The sequence below is a fragment of the Mobula hypostoma genome, chromosome 3 (genome assembly GCF_963921235.1).
Source record: "Mobula hypostoma chromosome 3, sMobHyp1.1, whole genome shotgun sequence".
NCBI classification, from domain to species: Eukaryota; Metazoa; Chordata; class Chondrichthyes; order Myliobatiformes; family Myliobatidae; genus Mobula; species Mobula hypostoma.
In genome coordinates, this window is record NC_086099.1 from 256,656 (window position 1) to 276,742 (window position 20,087).

At 44.7% G+C, this 20,087-nt stretch overlaps 1 protein-coding gene across 4 annotated transcripts in view; it reads left to right on the forward strand.

Annotated features, from left to right (window-relative positions):
* LOC134343793 (NACHT, LRR and PYD domains-containing protein 3-like) overlaps positions 1 to 20,087 on the forward strand; it is a 120,029-nt gene that overhangs the window by 81,251 nt on the left and 18,691 nt on the right. For all 4 annotated transcript variants that reach the window (XM_063042528.1, XM_063042529.1, XM_063042530.1 and 1 more), the window contains 2 exons: positions 6,921 to 7,092; positions 7,187 to 7,252. In XM_063042528.1, coding sequence (XP_062898598.1) covers positions 6,921 to 7,092; positions 7,187 to 7,252 — 238 coding nt within the window. The remainder of the gene's footprint in view (positions 1 to 6,920; positions 7,093 to 7,186; positions 7,253 to 20,087) is intronic.

Sequence of the window (20,087 nt, forward strand, 5' to 3'; positions counted from 1 at the left end):
CTCCACTGGTAATCCCGGCATAAACTACGAATCGACTGGTCTCTGAACGCACTCCAAGAGTGGGGACCATCATCCCTGTCTACCAGTCAGCTCAAGCTCCGTTCCATGAATCCTCTCCTGTGTCAGCTAAAGATGTGGACCTGTCTGGGAATAAATATGCGTAACTTCTTGAGTTCCTCAGTGAAAAAAGAAGGCTACTTCCGTACCCCCACACCGGCCACACAACTGTGCTGTAGACCTGCTACCTGGCACTGGCCCTTTCCAGGGCTGGCTCTTTTCACTCTTTCGTCCTGAAACGGTAGCCATAGAGGAATACGTCCGGGAGGCATTGGCCACGGGGTTTATGCGTCCGTCAACCTCGCCGGCAGAATTAGCCTTCACTGGGAGCAAGAAAGATGACAAGTTCCGTCCCTGCATCAATTATCGGCCCCTGAATAACAACACTATGAAGAACCGCTACCCTCTTCCCCTGCTGGCCTCTGCTTTTGAACATCTCCAGGGAGCAACAATGTTTTCCAAAACTGATCTGCGCAATGCTTACAATCTAGTTCGCAGGAAAGAAGGAGATGAGTGGAAAACAGCTGTTAACACCTCTAATGGCCACTATGAGTATCTGGCAATGCCTTTTTGTGTGGCCAACAAACCCGCTGTATTCCAGGCCTCAGTTAACAATACTCAGGGACATGATGAAACAGCTTAGATTTGTATATTTAGTTGTCATCCTTATCTTTTGCCGCTTTCATCGGGAACACATCTCGCATTTCCGGAGGGTGCACATAGAACTTCTTGCAAACAGCCTGTACTCCAAGCACAAAACATGTAAGTTTCATAAAGTCATTTTTTGGGCTATATACTTAACGCATCCACTGTTCAAAAAGACCAGAATAAAGATCAGACAATTATAGAGTTTCCAAGACCATCTACAGACAAACAAGTGCGCACTTCATGGGGGTTGCGAACTTTTATCGGCGATTCTTCCGGAATTTCGGCTCTATCGCGTCTACCATAAATGCACTCACCAGGCACATCACAATCATTCAGAGCCATTGTCGGCATTGGAACTGTCCTCTCTCAGCGCTCTTCTGCGGATAGCGGGCTCCACTCTTGGATATTTCTTTTTCTTCGCTTGACTGCAGCTCAGAGAAACTCCGATGTTGAAACCGGGAAATTTTGGCTGTCAGGGAGTAATGACGACACTGCCTGGAGGGGGCAGAACATCCTTTCTTGGTCTACATACATAGCAAGGATCTCCCCTAAATTTACGATGCAAAGAAACTCATCTATCTAGAAGGTGAGTGGACTCTCCTCTTCGCACAGTTCAATTCCATCCTCACCTATCCTTCCGGCAGCAAGAATACTGAGGCCAACGCTCTCTACCGACAGTTCCAAGGATCTGAGGACAATTCCGATACAGAACCCATTCTTCCTTGCTCATGTATTGTTCCAATGGTGATCTGAAGGATAGAGGCGGAGATGAGGATCGCCTGACAGTCGGACACAAGCCCGGGCGGCTGAACTTCCTGATGGCTGTTTGTCCATGATGCGGAGCGCCTAACGTGTCTAAAGGAGGACACACAACTCGTCTGGCTGGAGATCCAGTAATGCACCGGACCCAGGAGTTTATAAAGAGACAATGGCAGTGGCCATCTATGTCCCAGGACAGGCAGTATTGTTGTCATCAAGGGATCTTCCCCTGGCAGATGAGAGCCACAAATTAGCAACGAGCGATGTGGGACTGCTTGAATCGGAAAAGGCAGGCAGCAATGTTTCATATAGATTGCATCTACCAGCATCACTGAAGATTCACCGAGTATTCCATGTCTCCCAGCTTAAACTGTTTGCTACCTCTTCCACGGGCGCAGTCACCCCACTTCTCCATTCTTGCTGGTTGGTAGATGGACTATGTCACCTCCTGGTATCTCGCCCGGTACGTGTAAAGTTCAGTACGTTGTGGACTGGGAAGGGTATGGTCCAGAAGAATGTACTTGGATCCCGGCGAAGAACATGGACAAGTCGCTCATCCAGGACTTCTGGCGCACAGAGGTCTTCTGCGCCTCAGGAGCCGAGGGAAGTGGTTCCTGTTACAATCACGGATTCGGCAGCTGAGCAGATACAGCAATCGCGCTCGTGAATATGCACGTGTCAACGAAGTATTATTTCATTGTGATGGTATTTAACTCTATTCTTTTTGCGGAAGCACAGCATCGGTTCGCTGCCTGCTTGCATTTGGTCTTGCATGAGAAATTGGGCAGTCGAGTCAACTGTCTCTGAAGTCTACCAGTTTTCATTGTTTTCCTTTTTATATGTATTTAGCTATTCCTTTCAGCCACGGTGTTGGCTTCTTTTTCCATTTGAGAGTAATTGTTAACGGCCTGTTTGATGTAGCGTTTATTGTTTTCCTTTCCCTCTAACTTTGTTAACATTAAAGCTTGTGAAATATTGACCCGCTTCAATGCCTCTCTCTTCGTGCATGGGCGATATCCGAATGAAGTGATATCTGGTCCGAATGTGTGCTAAAGCCCAGGTGGACCACATCCACTTCCGAGACATCATCAACATTTCCTGGTAACATCCTTGAAAAACTCTATAAGACACGATCTACCATACAGGAATCTGACAACTCATGACACCAGAAATCACTAGGTTGCCCTAAAAGGGCAGATAAAGGACAAACCAAAAAAAAAAAAAAGAAAACTGTTGACTTGCTGAATACCTACCTAAAGATAGACATGAACATGATATTTCAGGCCACTGTCCATGGACCTCATAAACACTGATGGTCATATCCAAGATCTGAACTGTCCAGCCATGAGTGGTATTAGAATATTAAATGATTTACACCTGTGAGTGACTCTGTTCTCATTGGGACTCAGTGGAGCTGTCTATAATAGACAGGTGTTATCTAAAGTCCGCTGTTCAGTAAAGAGGAGTCATCTGTAAATATGTATGTTCATCTATAATTTCATCATCTGAAGTCTTCAAATTTAGTAGTATGGAAATTACATCTTTAAATCCCTTTCACAACTGTAACTCCTCAGACCTAGTTGTAGTGAAGCTGGGATTATTTTCCAGTGCAGTGGAACCTCAAGAAATTATGCTGATTCGTTCCATGATTATTGTCCATTATTCCTATTATGGAGCATCTTTCCATTTCTCTTTTGATAACCTATCTTGGAGATCAATCATTTGAACTCCAGAATATCACAGCAGTTTTTTGTTCTCAGAACAATTTCTAAGACCCATCCATTTTTTAGTTGCATTATCAATGACCTTCAATCCATGGTAAGATAATATGGTTGAAGATGTTTAATTTAGGATTCCCCGGCTGATCAGGAAGCCCATCCTGCATTGAGGAAGTGACACAATTCTAGAGCATTAGTGACAGGCAGTAAATATCTGAATCCTGAGACAGTTGCATGGACATTGTGTTGTTTTCACATGTCAATCATAAGACCAGAAAGCATAGAAGCATAAATGGGCCATTCGGCCTGTCCTCCATTCCATTATTACTGATTTATTATCTCTCTCAACCCCATTATTCTGCTTTCTCCCGGTAAACATTGCAGATCTACTCACCTCTACTTTAAATAGACCCAATTACTCGATACCCACAGCTGTCTGTGCCAATAAATGCTACAGATTCGCTACCTCCGGCTAAGGAAGTTCCTCCTCATCTGTTCTAAACGACCCTTGCTGGCTGTGTCTTCCAGTTCAAGAATCCCCATTACAGTAAACGTCCCTATTATAGTCAACAACCTCTCTTATCTATTCTATCTACATCTTTCAACATTCCGTCAGTTTCAATGACATTCACCCTTGTCCTTCTAACCTCTACCGAGTACAGGCACGGGGTCACCCACTGCTCCTCATAATTTAACCTTTTTATTCCAGGGTTCATTCTCTTGATTCTCCTCTGGACATTCTCCAATAGCATCATATCTTTTCACAGATAAGGCTACCAACACTGATCACAATACAAAAGTGAGGTTCGACCAATGCCAAAATATTACAACATTTGTCTTATATTCTAATCCTCCAAAAATAATTGCTAACTCTGTGTTTGCCATTCTCAACACCGGCTCAATCAATAGAGACCCCTGTACTAGGTCTCCCAAGACCCTTTGCAACTCTGAATTCTGAATTTTCTCCCAAATTTGAATAGTCTGCGTCATCATTACTTCTACAGAATTGCATGCCCATATACCTCCCTATACTGTCTACTAACTGGCACTGCTTTGTCCATTTTTTCAATCTGTTCTTTTGCTTTTATGAACTCCCAACGTTCTCAATGCTTTCTGATCCTCGATTTACCTTCGCATTTTCCACAAACTTGGCCATAAAGCCATCATTCTGTGGACAAAATCATTGATGTACAATGCGAGAAGAAGCCATCCCAGAACCTACCCCTGCAGAACACAACTAATCAATGGCATCCAAGAAGAAAAGACCCTCTTTATTCCCACTCTTCCCTTCCTTTCAGTCAGCCAAATGTCTAATTCGGAATAAACATGGACTCTGTATCCACGCCAGTATCCTTCCTGTTACACGACTGGTTTTTAATCTTGTCAAGCAGCCTCATGTGCGGCACCTATACGAAGGTCCCATGAAAAGCCAAGTAAACAATCTATACCGACTCTCCTATGTCGATCCTGCTTTCTATTCCCTCAAATATTTCCAATAGATTTGTTAGTCAAGATTCCCCCTAATAGATTTTGGCCTATTTTGTTATATGCCTCCAAATACCCCGAATCCTTATCGTCAATAATTGACTCCTAGCATCTTCCTAATCATTAACTAGGTTAATTGCCTATTGTTTCCTTTCTTCTGTCTCCTTCCTTTCTTACGGTGCAAGTAAAATTTAAAATTTCCAGCCATCCAGAATGATTCCAAAATCTAGTGATTCTGGAACGATCATTACAAATACCTCCACAATGATTCTTGATCTACCTCTTTCAGAGCCAATGTGGTGTAGTCCATCTGGACCACGTGACACGTCAATCTTTAGTACCTTCTGCTTCCCAAGGATCTTCTCCTTAATAACTGAAATTACATTACCTCTGCGCCACCCCCCCACCCCCCACCCAGACATTCACAAATTTCTGGTACATTTCTAATGTCTTCTACAAATAAAACTGATACAAAGTACTTGCTGTACTAATATCTTCTACCAATTCCTTGTCCCCCGTTACTACCACACCATCTACATTTCCCAGCAGTCCGGTACCTACAATACCCTCGGTTTCACTCTTTACATATCTGAAGAGCATTTTGAAAAACACCTTTATATTATTAGCAAGCTTACCTGCAAGTTTCATGTTTTCTCCTTGAGGGTTTTTTGTTGCCTTCAGTTGATTTCTAAAGGCTTCAACACCCTCCAGCTTTCCATTGCTTTTGCTGTATTCTATGCCCTTTCCTGTGGTTTTTGCTGGCTTACTCGCCAGCCATGAGGGCCGGGCTCAGCTGGCTCTGGCTGACAGTACCGGGTATCGGCCCTATCCAGGGTTACGGATCCCACTGCCTTGTGGGTATCTTCGGGAGAAGAGAAGGCTAAGAAGTAAACCCTACACAAATCCGGAGTGGAGCCCCTAAAGCGGTTGGATGACGTATCACGTCACCTCCCGGCAGCTCCTGCAGCCAAGCTGATGACAAATGTACTGCTTTGCATTCCTTAGGACAACATCCACGAGGCCAAGAGGGGGACCTTGATGTTTGGGCAGCCCAGGATCTCCATATTCATTGCCCAGGTCTGTGCCCGGACTGTCGCTCAAGAATCGGCTTATTCAGCCACAGCCGACGCTGTTCCACACCCAATTGAGTCCTAAACCGGGCACATCCATTATTATACAGACGGGGCCATTATTATTATACTCACCAGCCATGGATGCTCACCCTCCCTTTCAAACAAATCATCATCTTTGGGATGATCTCCCCTAAGACTCCAGAAGCGCTCCAAGAAACTCCAAGCATTCCTGCCCTGCCATCAGCCCTGTCATATTCAAAATTATCTTTGGCCAGCTCCTCTCCCACACCTTTTTAATTCCATTTATCCACGATACATTGAACTTAACATTCTCCCTCTCAAACTGCAGGGTGTGCTCTATCATATTACGACCACCTTAAGCTCCCGAATCAAATACGGTATAACTAACAACTCAGAATACAGATCCACCTTTCCCATAGTGGCCTCAATCACAAGCTGCTTTAAAATGCATGTCGTAGGCATACTAAAAATCCCCCTCTTGGAAATCAGCACCAAACTAATTTTCCAAAGCTACCTGCAGATTGAAATCCGCCGTGACTATTTTAACATTGATCTTTTTGCATGCATTTTCTATCTCCCGTTGTAATTTGTAAACCACATCCTAGCTACAGCTCAGAGGCCTGTATATAGTTTCCATCCTGGTCATTTTACCTTTGTACTTTCTACCCACCTGCAAGGTTTCAAAATAGTCCGATCCGATGTCACCTCATTCTAAGTTTTTATTTCCCAGCAGAGTCAATCTAAACCCACCACCTATCTGCCTAACATTTCGATACAATATGTATCCTTGGTTGTAAGCACACAACTATCATCTCCTTTCAGCCATGATTCAGTGATGGTTGTCATCGATTTTCCAACTGTTTCACTCTCCCTTCTAGCGTTCTTGTTGTCACATGCTGTTGCTGTAATGTTGCACGTTGAAAGATCGAGGATATTAATCACGTTGCATCTACTGCGGAATGTCAGTAAAGCCGTATTCTTACACTGTATTGATTTAGACTTTCCTTCAGTTAATGAGAGAATCTGGAGGTTTACTGTCTGAGACGGCTGCCCAGTGACTGCATCTGGTCCGGAGCTTCCGGCACAATGAACATGTACTTTCCTCCACATGCTCTATCTTTTCTGTCTGCCACAATAAATTCATTGCTTCTCTTTCTAGAAAGTCACTGAACTGACAGAGAAGAGAAACCGGGCAGAGAGTTCTGCACTCTTCCTCAGTTTGGTGATGGGGAAAGGCTCGCGGACCCGGAGGGCGATGTGGGAATCCTTTCTGCAAATGAGGACTGAGTTACCGGAGTTGGACAAAATACTGAAGGAAATACAGGTGCTCGGTATGTGAAAGCCACACACAGGACACAGTCACATTGAAATAAACAGTTTTAATTATATTAAGTCTGTTTTCATGAAAGCTTTTGATTTAAACAGGCCCTGATCCACAGGAATACATGAACTTCGCCCAAGGGTTATCTGAGTTTCCCACTAAACTGAAAGGTGAGTGATGGAATGCTCAGTTCAAACCACACCTCAAATGTTAGACTGTGGCTTAGCAGAACCTAGGAATCAAAATTAATCAGAATCAGGTTTAATACCGCTAGAATATGTCATGAGAATTGTTAATATAGTGGCAGCAGTATAATGCAACGCATGATAATAAAGAAATAATGAGTGACAGTAAGTCCCCTACAGTTAAATATATAACTGAATAGTTCAATTAAAGATAATGCAACAACAGAAATCTGACAAAGAAGCGAGGTAGTGTGCATGGTTTCAATGTCCATTTAGCAATCGGATGGCTTAGGGGAAGAAGCTGTTTCAGAATCATTGAGTGTATGCTCCAGGCTTCTGTACCCCGTCCCGTTGCTGACGGTAACAATCACGAGATGGCATGTGCTGAGTGATTGAGATGTTTCATGACGGTCGGCGACTTTGTGAGGCATAATTCTGTGAAGATATTTGGATAGTACCGCAGCTGGCACGCATGGTGCAGCTGGCATGCATGGTACAGCTGGCACGTATGGTAAAGCTGGCATACATGGTGAAACTGGCACACATGGTGCAGCTGACTGATTTTACATCTCTTTATATCTGTAGTTAAACAAAAGCAAACCCCTAATACCCTCTCTTATATTGATCATATCCTTTGCATTCATGTGCATATCGAGGAGCACCTTCAACACGACTATCATAGTTGCCTGAGTAACCATCCAGGCAGTACATTCCCGGTACACATAATTCTATCAACAAAACAAGCTAACAAACAAATGCATAAATCAATAAACCATATAACCATATAACAATTACAGCATGGAAACAGGCCATCTCGGCCCTTCTATTCCGTGCCAAACTCTTACTCTCACCTAGTCTCACCGACCTGCACTCAGCCCATAACCCTCCATTCCCTTCCTGTCCATATATCTATCCAATTTAACTTAAAATGACAACATCGAACCTGTCTCAACCACTTCTGCTGGAAGCTCGTTCCACACAGCTACCAATCTCTGAGTAAAGAAGTTCCCCCTCATGTTACCCCTAAACTTTTGCCCTTTAACTCTCAACTCATTTCCTCTTGTTTGAATCTCCCCCACTCTCAATGGAAAAAGCCTATCCACATCAAATCTATCTATCCCTCTCATAATTTTAAGTACCTCTATCAAGTCCCCCCTCAACCTTCTACGTTCCAGTGAATAAAGACCCAACTTATAGAACGTAGAACATAGAACATAGAACATAGGACATAGAACATAGAAAGGTACAGCACAGTACAGGCCCTTCGGCCCACAATGTTGTGCCGACCCTCAAACCCTGCCTCCCATATAAACCCCCACCTTAGATTCCTCCATATACCTGTCTAGTAGTCTCTTAAACTTCACTAGTGTATCTGCCTCCACCACTGACTCAGGCAGTGCATTCCACGCACCAACCACTCTCTGAGTAAAAAACCTTCCTTGAATATCCCCCTTCAACTTCCCACCCCTTACCTTAAAGCCATGTCCTCTTGTATTGAGCAGTGGTGCCCTAGTGAAGAGGTGCTGGCTATCCACTCTATCTATTCCTCTTATTATCTTGTACACCTCTATCATGTCTCCTCTCATCCTCCTCCTCTCCAAAGAGTAAAGCCCTAGCTCCCTTAATCTCTGATCATAATGCATACTTTCTAAACCAGGCAGCATCCTGGTAAATCTCCTTTGTACCCTTTCCAATGCTTCCACATCCTTCCTATAGTGAGGTGACCATAACTGGACACAGTACTCCAAGTATGGCCTAACCAGAGTTTTATAGAGCTGCATCATTACATCGCGACTCTTAAACTCTATCCCTCGACTTATGAAAGCTAGCACCCCATATGCTTTGTTAACTACCCTATCCACCTGTGAGGCAACTTTCAGGGATCTGTGGACATGTACTCCAAGATCCCTCTGCTACTCCACACTACCAAGTATCCTGCTATTTACTTTGTACTCTGCCTTGGAGTTTGAACTCCATCTGCCACTTCTCAGCCCACTTCTGCATCCTATCAATGTCTCTCTGCAATCTTTGACAATCCTCTACACTATCTACAACACCACCAACCTTTGTGTTGTCTGCAAACTTGCCAATCCACCCTTCTACCCCCACATCCAGGTCGTTAATAAAAATCACGAAAAGTAGAGGTCCCAGAACAGATCCTTGTGGGACACCACTAGTCATAATCCTCCAATCTGAATGCACTCCCTCCACCACCACCCTCTGCCTTCTGCAGGCAAGCCAATTCTGAATCCACCTGGCCAAACTTCCCTGGATCCCATGCCTTCTAACTTTCTGAATAAACCTACCGTGTGGAACCTTGTCAAATGCCTTACTAAAATCCATATAGATCACATCCACTGCACTACCCTCATCTATATGCCTGGTCATCTCCTCAAAGAACTCTGTCAGGCTTGTTAGACACGATCTGCCCTTCACAAACCACGCTGACTGTCCCTGATCAGACCATGATTCTCTAAATGCCTATAGATCCTATCTCTAAGAAACTTTTCCAACAGCTTTCCCACCACAGACGCAAGGCTTACTGGTCTATAATTACCCGGACTATCCCTACTACCTTTTTTGAACAAGGCAACAACATTCGCCTCCCTCCAATCCTCCAGTACCATTCCCGTGGACAACGCGGACATAACGATCCTAGCCAGAGGCTCAGCAATCTCTTCTCTCGCCTCATGGAGCAGCCTGGGGAATATTCCGTCAGGCCCCGGGGACTTATCTGTCCTAATGTATTTTAGCAACTCCAACATCTCCTCTCCCTTAATATCAACATGCTCCAGAACATCAACCTCACTGATATTGTCCTCACCATCATCAAGTTCCCTCTCATTGGTGAATACCAAAGAGAAGTATTCATTGAGTACCTCGCTCACTTCCACAGCCTCCAGGCACATCTTCCCACCTTTATCTCTAATCAGTCCTACCTTCACTCCTGTCATCCTTTTTTTCTTCACATATTTGAAGAATGCCTTGGGGTCTTCCTTTACCCTACTCGTCAAGCCTTCTCATGCCCACTTCTTGCTCTTCTGAGCCCCTTCTTAATCTCCTTTCTTGCTTCCCTACATTCCTTAATAGACCTATCTGATCCTTGCTTCCTAAACCTCATGTATGCTGCCTTCTTCCACCTGACTAGATTTTCCACCTCACTTGTCACCCATGGTTCCTTCACCCTAACATTCTTTATCTTCCTCACCGGGACAAATTTATCCCTTACATCCCGCAAGAGATCTCTAAACATCGACCACATGTCCATAGTACATTTCCCTGCAAAAACATCATCCCAATTCACACCCGCAAGTTCTAGCCTTATAGCCTCAACTTGTTCAACCTTTCTGTGTAACTCAGGTGATGAAACCCAGGTAACGTTCTAGTAAATCTTCTCTGTACCCTCTCTATTTTGTTGACATCTTTCCTATAATTTGGTGACCAAAGCTGTACACAATACTCCAGATTTGGCCTCACCAATGCCTTGTACAATTTCAACATTTCATCCCAACTCCTATACTCAATTGTCTGATTTATAAAGGCCAGCATACCAAAAGCTTTCTTCACCACCCTATCCACATGAGATTCCACCTTCAAGGAATTATGCACCATTATTCCTACATCCCTTTGTTCTACTGCATTCTTCAATGCCCTATCATTTACCATGTATGTCCTATTTTGATTAGTCCTCCCAAAATTTAGCACCTCATATTTATCAGCATTAAACTCCATCTGCCATCTTTCGGCCCACTCTTCTAACTGGCCTAAATCTCACTGCAAGCTTTGAAAACCTACTTGATTATCCACAACGCCGCCTATCTTGGTATCATCTACATACTTACTCATCCAATTTACCACCCCATCATCCAGATCAATAATGTATATGACAAACAACATTGGACCCAGTACAGATCCCTGAGGCACACCACTAGCCACCGGCCTCCAATCTGACAAACAGTTATCCACCACCACTCTCTGGCGTCTCCCACTGCTGAATCCATTTTCCTACATCAATATTAATACCTAACGATTGAACCTTCCTAACCAACCTTCCTTGTGGGGCCTTGTCAAAGGCCTTACTGATCTCCATATAGACAACATCCACCACTTTACCCTCGTCAACTTTCCTAGTAACCTCTTCAAAAAATTTAGTAAGATTTGTCAAACATGACCTTCCACGCACAAATCCATGTTGACTGTTCCTAATCAGTCCCTGCCTATCCAGATAATTATATATACTATCTCTAAGAATACTTTCTGTTAATTTACCCACCACTGACATCAAACTCACAGACTGATAATTGCTAGGTTTACTCTTAGAACCCTTTTTAAACAATGGAACAACATGAGCAATGTGCTAATCCTCCGGCACCATCCTCGTTTCTAATGGCATTTGAAATATTTCTGTCAGAGCCGCTGCTATTTCTACATTAACTTCCCTCAAGGTCCTAGGGAATATCTTGTCCGGACCTGCAGAATTATCCACTTTTATATTCCTTAAAAGCACCAGTACTTCCTCTTATTTAATCATCATAGTTTCCATAACTTACCTACCTGTTTCCCTTATCTTACACAATTCAATATCCTTCTCCTTAGTGAATACCGAAGAAAAGAAATTGTTCAGAATCTCCCCCATCTCTTTTGGCTCCTCACATAGCTGTCCACTCTGATTCTCTAAGGGACTAATTTTATCCCTCACTATCTTTTTGCTATTAATATAACGGTAGAAGCCCTTAGGATTTATGTTCACCTTACTTGCCAAAGCAACCTTGTATCTTCTTTTAGCTTTTTCTAATTTCTTTCTTAAGATTCTTTTTACATTCTTTATATTCCTCAAGCACCTCATTTAGTGCATGCTGCTTATATATATTGTAGATATCTCTCTTTTTCCGAACCAAGTTTCCAATATCCCTTGAAAACCATGGTTCTCTCAAACTTTAAACCTTTCCTTTCAACCTAACAGGAACATAAAGATTCTGTACTCTCAAAATTTCACCTTTAAATGACCTCCATTTCTCTATTACATTCTTCCCATAAAAGAAATTGTCCCAATCCACTCCTCCTAAATCCTTCCACATCTCCTCAAAGTTAGCCTTTCTCGAATCAAAAATCTCAATCCTGAGTCCAGCCCTATCCTTCTCCATAATTATATTGAAACTAATAGCATTGTGATCACTGGACCCGAAGTGCTCCCCAACACAAACTTCCATCACCTGGCCTATCTCATTCCCTAACAGGAGATCCAACATTGCCCCTTCTCTCGTTGGTACCTCTATGTGTTGCTGCAAAAAAACTATCCTGCACACATTTTACAAACTCCAAACCATCCAGACCTTTTACAGTATGGGCTTCCCAGTCTATGTGTGGAAAATTACAAACTCCCACAATCACAACTTCGTGCTTACTACAAATATCTGCTATCTCCTTTCAAATTTGCTCCTCCAATTCTCGCTCCCCATTTGATGGTCTATAATACACACCCATAAGAGTTACTACGCCTTTCCCATTCCTCAATTCCACCCAAATAGCCTCCCTAGACAAACCCTCTAATCTATCTTGCCAGAGCACCGCTGTAATATTTTCTCTGACAAGCAATGTAACATCTCCCCCTCTTATTCCTCCAATTCTATCAGACCTGAAGCAATTAAATCCAGGAATATTTAGTTTCCAATGACACCCCTCCTGCAACCATGTTTCACTAATAGCTACCATATCATACTTCTAGGTATCAGCTCATCCACCTTTCTTATAATGCTCCTAGCATTAAAAAATGCATTTAAGAAATTTTCCATCCCTTACTCTCTGTTTATCACTAACGGTGCAAACAACTTTACTATTTTCTTTTTCTTCCTTCTTCCCTACATCTGTTCCTACATTCTGGTTCCCCTCCCCCGTTGTATCTAGTTTAAATCCACCAGAGCCTCTCTAGCAAACCTACCTGCGAGAATATTTGTCCCCCTCCAGTTCAGATGTAAACCGTCCCGCCGGAACAGGTCCCACCTTCCCTGGAAAACCGCCCAATTATCTATAAATCTGAAGCCCTCCCTCCTGCACCATGTCTTCAGCCACATGTTGATCTGCGCTATCTTATTATTTCTAAACCTGCCTGCACGTGGCACTGGTAGCAATCCTGAGATTGCTCTCCTGGAGGTCCTGTCCTTTAACTTGGCACCTAACTCCCTAAACTCACCTTTCAGGACCTCGTCACTCTTCCTACCCACGTCATTGGTGCCTACATGGAGCACGACATCTGGCTGCTCACCCTCCCTCTTGAGAATTCCGAAAACTCAATCCGAGATATCACGGACCCTGGCACCAGGGAGGCAACAGACCCATCCGGGATTCTCGATCTCTTCCACAGAACCTCTTATCTGTCCCCCTAACTATCAAATCCCCTATCACTACTGCTCTCCTCTTTTCCCTCCTTCCCTTCTGAGCTGAGGGTCCAGTCTCAGTGCCAGAGAGGCAACTACTGCAGCTTGTCCCTGGTAGGTCAACCCCATCAACAGTATCCAAAACGATGTACTTATTATTGATGGGAACGGTCACAGGGGTGCTCTGCTCATTCTGTCTATTCTCCTTCCCTCTCCTGATAGTCACCCAGCTACCTGTCTCCTGACTCATAGGGGTGACTATCTCCCTGAAACTCCATCTATTTCTGCCTCTGCCTCCTGAATGATCCGAAGTTCATCCAGCTCCAGCTCCAGTTCCCTAACCCGGTTTGTCAGGAGCTGCAGCTGGATGCACCTTTCACAGGCGTAGTCATCAGGGACGACTGTACTCGCCCTGACTTCCCACATCCTGCAAACGGAGCACTCGACTGCCCTAATTGCTGCCTCCATTACCTACTCTTACAGTAATTCGATTTATTAAAGGAACTTACCCGGACTTACCTCACTTGGAGTGAAGCTCTTTCTCAGCCTCTGTTCACCGAAGCCTCAGGAGCCAAAGCCTTCCTACTCTGTCTCCCTCTAATCCGTCGCCCACTCCAATGTCACCCGCTCCATTAATCTGCTCTCTTCTAAATACTCCCGCTGCCTCATGGTCCGACTTACACGTGCTTGCGCAGTCCTGCCCTGTTCAACTGCCGAAGAAAATTGCCGACTTCCACAAACTGCTCTCTTTTAAATACTCCCGCTGCCTCACGATCCGACTTACACGTGCTTGCGCAGTCCTGTCCCGATCAACTGCCAAGAAAAAGAAAACTGCCGAAAACAAAGTCCTGCATGTTCTTTCAATGTACCCATCTCACCTAAACCAAATGCCCTCTGGTATTAGATACTTCACTCCCAGATAAAATGTAATGGCTCTCTACTCTAACTTTCTGTCTCTCAATCTGATACACCTCTATCAGATCTCTCAAAATATCCACAGTAAACAAACCCAGTTTGTTAAACATCTCCTTGTTGCACATGCAGTCGAATCCAGGCAACATACTGGTGAACATTTCCTTCACCCTCTCCAGTTCTTCCGACAGTTTGAGATTAGAAGTGAAATCAATACTCCACGTGCAGCCTACGACCATGCGACTGAGGAGCAGAATTAGACCATCCGGCTGATTGAATTTGCTCCACAAATCCTCTCAATCCTATTGTTATTCCTTCTCGCAGTAAACTTTGACACTGTTATAGATCATGAGCCAATCGGTGTCTGCTTTAAATATACCCAGTCGCATCCTCCACAACCGTTATCGGCAATAAACTCGCCAGCAAAGAATTTCTCATTATTTCTGTTGAGAGCAGGCACACTTCTATTCTAAGAATGTGCCCCCAGTCCTAAATTCCTGGATTATAGGATACATTTTTTATGTCCACTATATCTGCCTTCCAATTTTGGATGGGTTTCAATGGGATATATCTTATTCTTATAAACTCCTGCAGTAAAATTCTCCTTATTGGTCAGCACTTTCATTCATGGGATCATTTTTGTGAATCTGCTCTCTAATGCTAGCACATCCATTTTTCTTTTAGAAATTGAGTCCAGCCTGCTCAGAGATGAACTCAGACACATCATCGTGATGTCACCACGGTCACAGGGTATTTCGGGTCCTTCAACATCCAACACATTCGGTCAACCCAGCCGTAATTGATCAAGCCCCAACTTGTGTCTGAGTGATATTCTGTCACATAACACACCTCCTGATCCACAGCCATGTTGAGGCTTGCTTTGATGCCGCTGTGCTAACCTGATGACATTCCTCTTCTGGGATCCTGAGACGCCCAAGCGGCTGTAGGCTTCGCAGAAGGATACACGGGCAAACACGCTGCAGCCCACCTCTATGGGCATATAGTGTGCCAGCCACCCCATGCTGCAACACCCCACAAGGTAGTGTTGGTACTTTGTCTTTTTCCTTCCATGGGCCTCCTCAATCTGTCTTACCCGGGAACGATCAGCTCCAACAGGACCACCAGTCTTGATGACTGACAGCAGCACTATGTCTGGCCCATACAAGGCCGAGCAGATGTGCTCAGGGAATCAGAGTTGTTTCCCTTGGTTGACACTCAAATGCCAGTCCTTTGGTGTTCCCAGAAGGTCGGCAGAAGCCTTAGGTTGGATGTGAGCCTTAACCCTGCCTCAGTAAAAGCTTTGCCGGATGACGGCGTTTCGCCTGGGTGATGACTATGCGCAAGGTGTCTTCCACTGTATTCGGCAGCTGATTGGCAGCAACGATACTTGCCCTGCCCCAGGGCTTTTGAGCAGCTGCTGAGGATGTGCTCCTCTTCCCTCAGCAAAGAGAACATGCAGGTGTTCCTGCCTTGGTCCAGCAGTTGAGTTTCGCAGGGCTTGTCAAGCCGACATAGACCGACTGGATCAGGACCGTGATGCCGTGGGGTTCAGCTCGCAAAATTTCCCCCAACGAGATGTTGCACTCCATTACTTGGTCCCATCCTGTTCACGTATGCCATCAATCTTGCTGGTACGTAGCTCCTCCTCAGCAGTTCGCACTTCCTTCTGGAGCAACTGGCGCCTCGCTCTTCCTTGCACTTTATCACAGCGGACTGTTGGGAAGCAACCCAAGCCGGCCTGCCCCGCATCCGACAGAGCCCACCAGCACTCAATGGTGCAGCGTGCTTCGGCTTGTTCAGTAGTATCCTCAGATCAATGCCAGTGTGTGGGACCTTCGGGTACTTGGGCGCTCTATATTACACCAATAACACCTCGCTCACATTTTTCATGGGCAGTTTCAATCTGTTTTGCTTCCCGCAAAAGGCGATGCTGGTTAGCTTCCGAAGCAGACATAACCGTGGTCCTAGGTACCAGCTGATTTTTTTTTTCCTGCTGTTGACAGTGGGACATTAGGGACTAGCAGAGTCCACTGGATCTGAGCGAGAATACAGGGAGGTAGTTACGCCAAAGGAGCAGAGGACAGGAAATTGGGTCACTGTCAGACGAGGGAAGGGGAAAGGGCAGGCAGAGCAAGGCTCCCTTGTGGCCATTCCCCTCAACAACAAGTATACCGCATTGGATACTGTTGGGGGGGGGATGACTTACCTGGGACTAGCTGCAGTAGCCGGATCTCTGACACTGGGTCTGGCTCTGCAGTGCAGAAGGGAGGGAGGAAAAAGAGGAGAGCGGTAGTGATCGGGGACTCGATAGTTAGAGGTGCAGATAGGAGGTTCTGTGGTCGTGACAGAGAATCCAGGATGGTTTGTTGCCTCCCGGGTGCCAGGGTCAAGGATGTCTCTGATCGATTGCATGACATTCTGAAGTGGGAGGGTGATCAGCCAGATGTCGTGGTGCACATCGGTACCAATGACATAGCAAGGAAGAGTGAGGAGGTCCTGGACAGTGAGTATAGAGAGCTTGGTAGGAAGTTGAAAAGCAGGACCTCGAGGATGGTAATCTCAGGATTGCTACCTGTGCTACGTGCCAGTGAGGGTAGGAATAGGATGCTCTGGAGGATGAACAAGTGGCTGAGGAACTGGTGTAGGGGGCAGGGTTTCAGATTTCAGGATAATTGGGACCACTTCTGAGGCAGGTGGGACCTGCACAAGAGAGACGGGTTACACTTGAACTACAGGGGGACCAATATCCTTTCAGGGAGGTTTGTTAATGCTGTTGGGGGGGGGGGGCTTTAAACTAGATTTGCAGGGGGATGGGAACCACAGTACCAGACCTGACAGGGTGGCTGGGGTGAAAATAAATGATGTTAAAAGTTCAAGCAAATCCACTAATAGAATGGTTGTGAGTGGTGGTAAAAATCTTCTGAGGTGTATATATTTCAATGCTAGGAGTATTGCGGGGAAGGTGGATGAGTTGAGGGCGTGGATTGACACGTGGAATAATGACGTTGTAACAATTAGTGAAACTTGGCTACAGGAGGGGCAGGACTGGCAGCTTAATATTCCAGGGTTCCGATGTTTCAGATGTGATCAAGGCAGAGGAATGAAAGGTGGGGGAGTGGCATTGCTTGTTAGGGAAAATATTACAGCAGTGCTCAGGCAGGACGGATTAGAGAACATGTCTACTGAGTCCTTGTGGGTGGAGCTGAGAAACAGGAAAGGTATGGCCACATTAGTGGGATTGTATTATAGACCACCCAATAGTCAAAGAGAATTGGAAGTGCAAATCTGCAGAGAGATAGCAGGCAACTGCAGGAAATATAAAGTTGCAGTGGTAGGGGATTTTAATTTTCCATATATTGATTGGGTTTCCCATACTGTTAGGGGTCTAGATGGTTTAGAGTTTGTAAAATGTGTTCAGGAAAGTTTTCTAAATCAATATATAGAGGGACCAACTAGAGGGGATGCAATATTGGATCTCCTGTTAGGAAACGAGTTCGGACAAGTGACAGAAGTGTGTGTAGGGGAGCACTTTGGTTCCAGTGATCATAACACCATTAGTTTCAACTTGATCATGGACAAAGATAGATCTAGTCCTAGGGTTGAGGATCGTAACTGGAAGAAGGCCAAATTTGAAGAAATGAGAAAGGATCTAAAAAGCGTGGATTGGGACAGGTTGTTCTCTGGCATGGATGTGATCGGTAGGTGGGAAGCCTTCAAAGCAGAAATTTTGAGAGTGCAGAATTTGTATGTTCCTGTCAGGATTAAAGGCAAGGTGAATAGGAATAAGGAACCTTGGTTCTCAAGGGATATTGCAACTCTGATAAAGAAGAAGAGGGAGTTGTAAGACGTGTATAGGAAGCAGGGAGTAAATCAGGTGCTTGAGGAGTATAAGAAGTGCAAGAAAATACTTAAGAAAGAAATCAGGAGGGCTAAAAGAAGACATGAGGTTGCCTTGGCAGTCAAAGCGAAGGATAATCCAAAGAGCTTTTACAGGTATATTAAGAGCAAAAGGATTGTAAGGGATAAAATTGGTCCTCTTGAAGATCAGAGTGGTCGGCTATGTGTGGAACCAAAGGAAATGGGGGAGATCTTAAATAGTTTTTTCCATCTGTGTTTACTAAGGAAACTGGCATGAAGTCTATGGAATTAAGGGAAACAAGTAGTGAGATCATGGAAACTGTACAGATTGAAAAGGAGGAGGTGCTTGCTGTCTTGCGGAAAATTAAAGTGGATAAATCCCCGGGACCTGACAGGGTGTTCCCTCGGACCTTGAAGGAGACTAGTGTAGAAATTGCAGTGGCCCTGGCAGAAATATTTAAAATGTCGCTGTCTACAGGTGAGGTGCCAGAGGATTGGAGAGTGGCTCATGTTGTTCCGTTGTTTGAAAAAGGATCGAAAAGTAATCCGGGAAATTATAGGCCGGTAAGTTTAACATCGGTAGTAGGTAAATTATTGGAGGGAGTACTAAGAGACAGAATCTACAAGCATTTCGATAGACTGGGACTTATTAGGGAGAGTCAACATGGCTTTGTGCGTGGTAGGTCATGTTTGACCAATCTATTGAAGTTTTTCGAGGAGGTCACCAGGAAAGTGGATGAAGGGAAGGCAGTGGATATTGTCTACATGGACTTCAGTAAGGCCTTTGACAAGGTCCCACATGGGAGGTTAGTTAGGAAAATTCAGTTGCTAGGTATACATGGAGAGGTGGTAAATTGGATTAGACATTGGCTCGATGGAAGAAGCCAGAGAGTGGTGGTAGAGAATTGCTTCTCTGAGTGGAGGCCTGTGACTAGTGGTGTGCCACAGGGATCACTGCTGGGTCCATTGTTATTTGTCATCTGTATCAATGATCTGGATGATAATGTGGTAAATTGGATCAGTAAGTTTGCTGATGATACAAAGATTGGAGGTGTAGTAGACAGTCAGGAAGGTTTTCGAGCCTTCAGAGGGACTTGGACCAGGTGGAAAAATGGGCTAAAAAATGGCAGATGGAGTTTAATACAGACAAGTGTGAGGTATTGCACGTTGGAAGGAAAAACCAACGTAGAATATACAAGGTTACTGGTAAGGCGCTGAGGAGTGCAGTGGAACAGAGGGATCTGGGAATACAGATACAAAATTCCCTAAAAGTGGCGTCACAGGTAGATAGGGTCGTAAAGAGAGCTTTTGGTACATTGGCCTTTATTAATCAAAGTATTGAGTATAGAAACATAGAAACATAGAAAATAGGTGCAGGAGTAGGCCATTCGGCCCTTCGAGCCTGCACCGCCATTTATTATGATCATGGTTGATCATCCAACTCAGAATCCTGCACCAGCCTTCCTCCATACCCTCTGATCCCCCTAGCCACAAGGACCATATCTAACTCCCTCTTAAATATAGCCAATGAACTAGCCTCAACTGTTTCCTGTGGCAGAGAATTCCACAGATTCACCACTCTCTGTGTGAAGAAGTTTTTCCTAATCTCAGTCCTAAAAGCCTCGCCTTTATCCTCAAACTGTGACCCCTCGTTCTGGACTTCCCCAACATCGGGA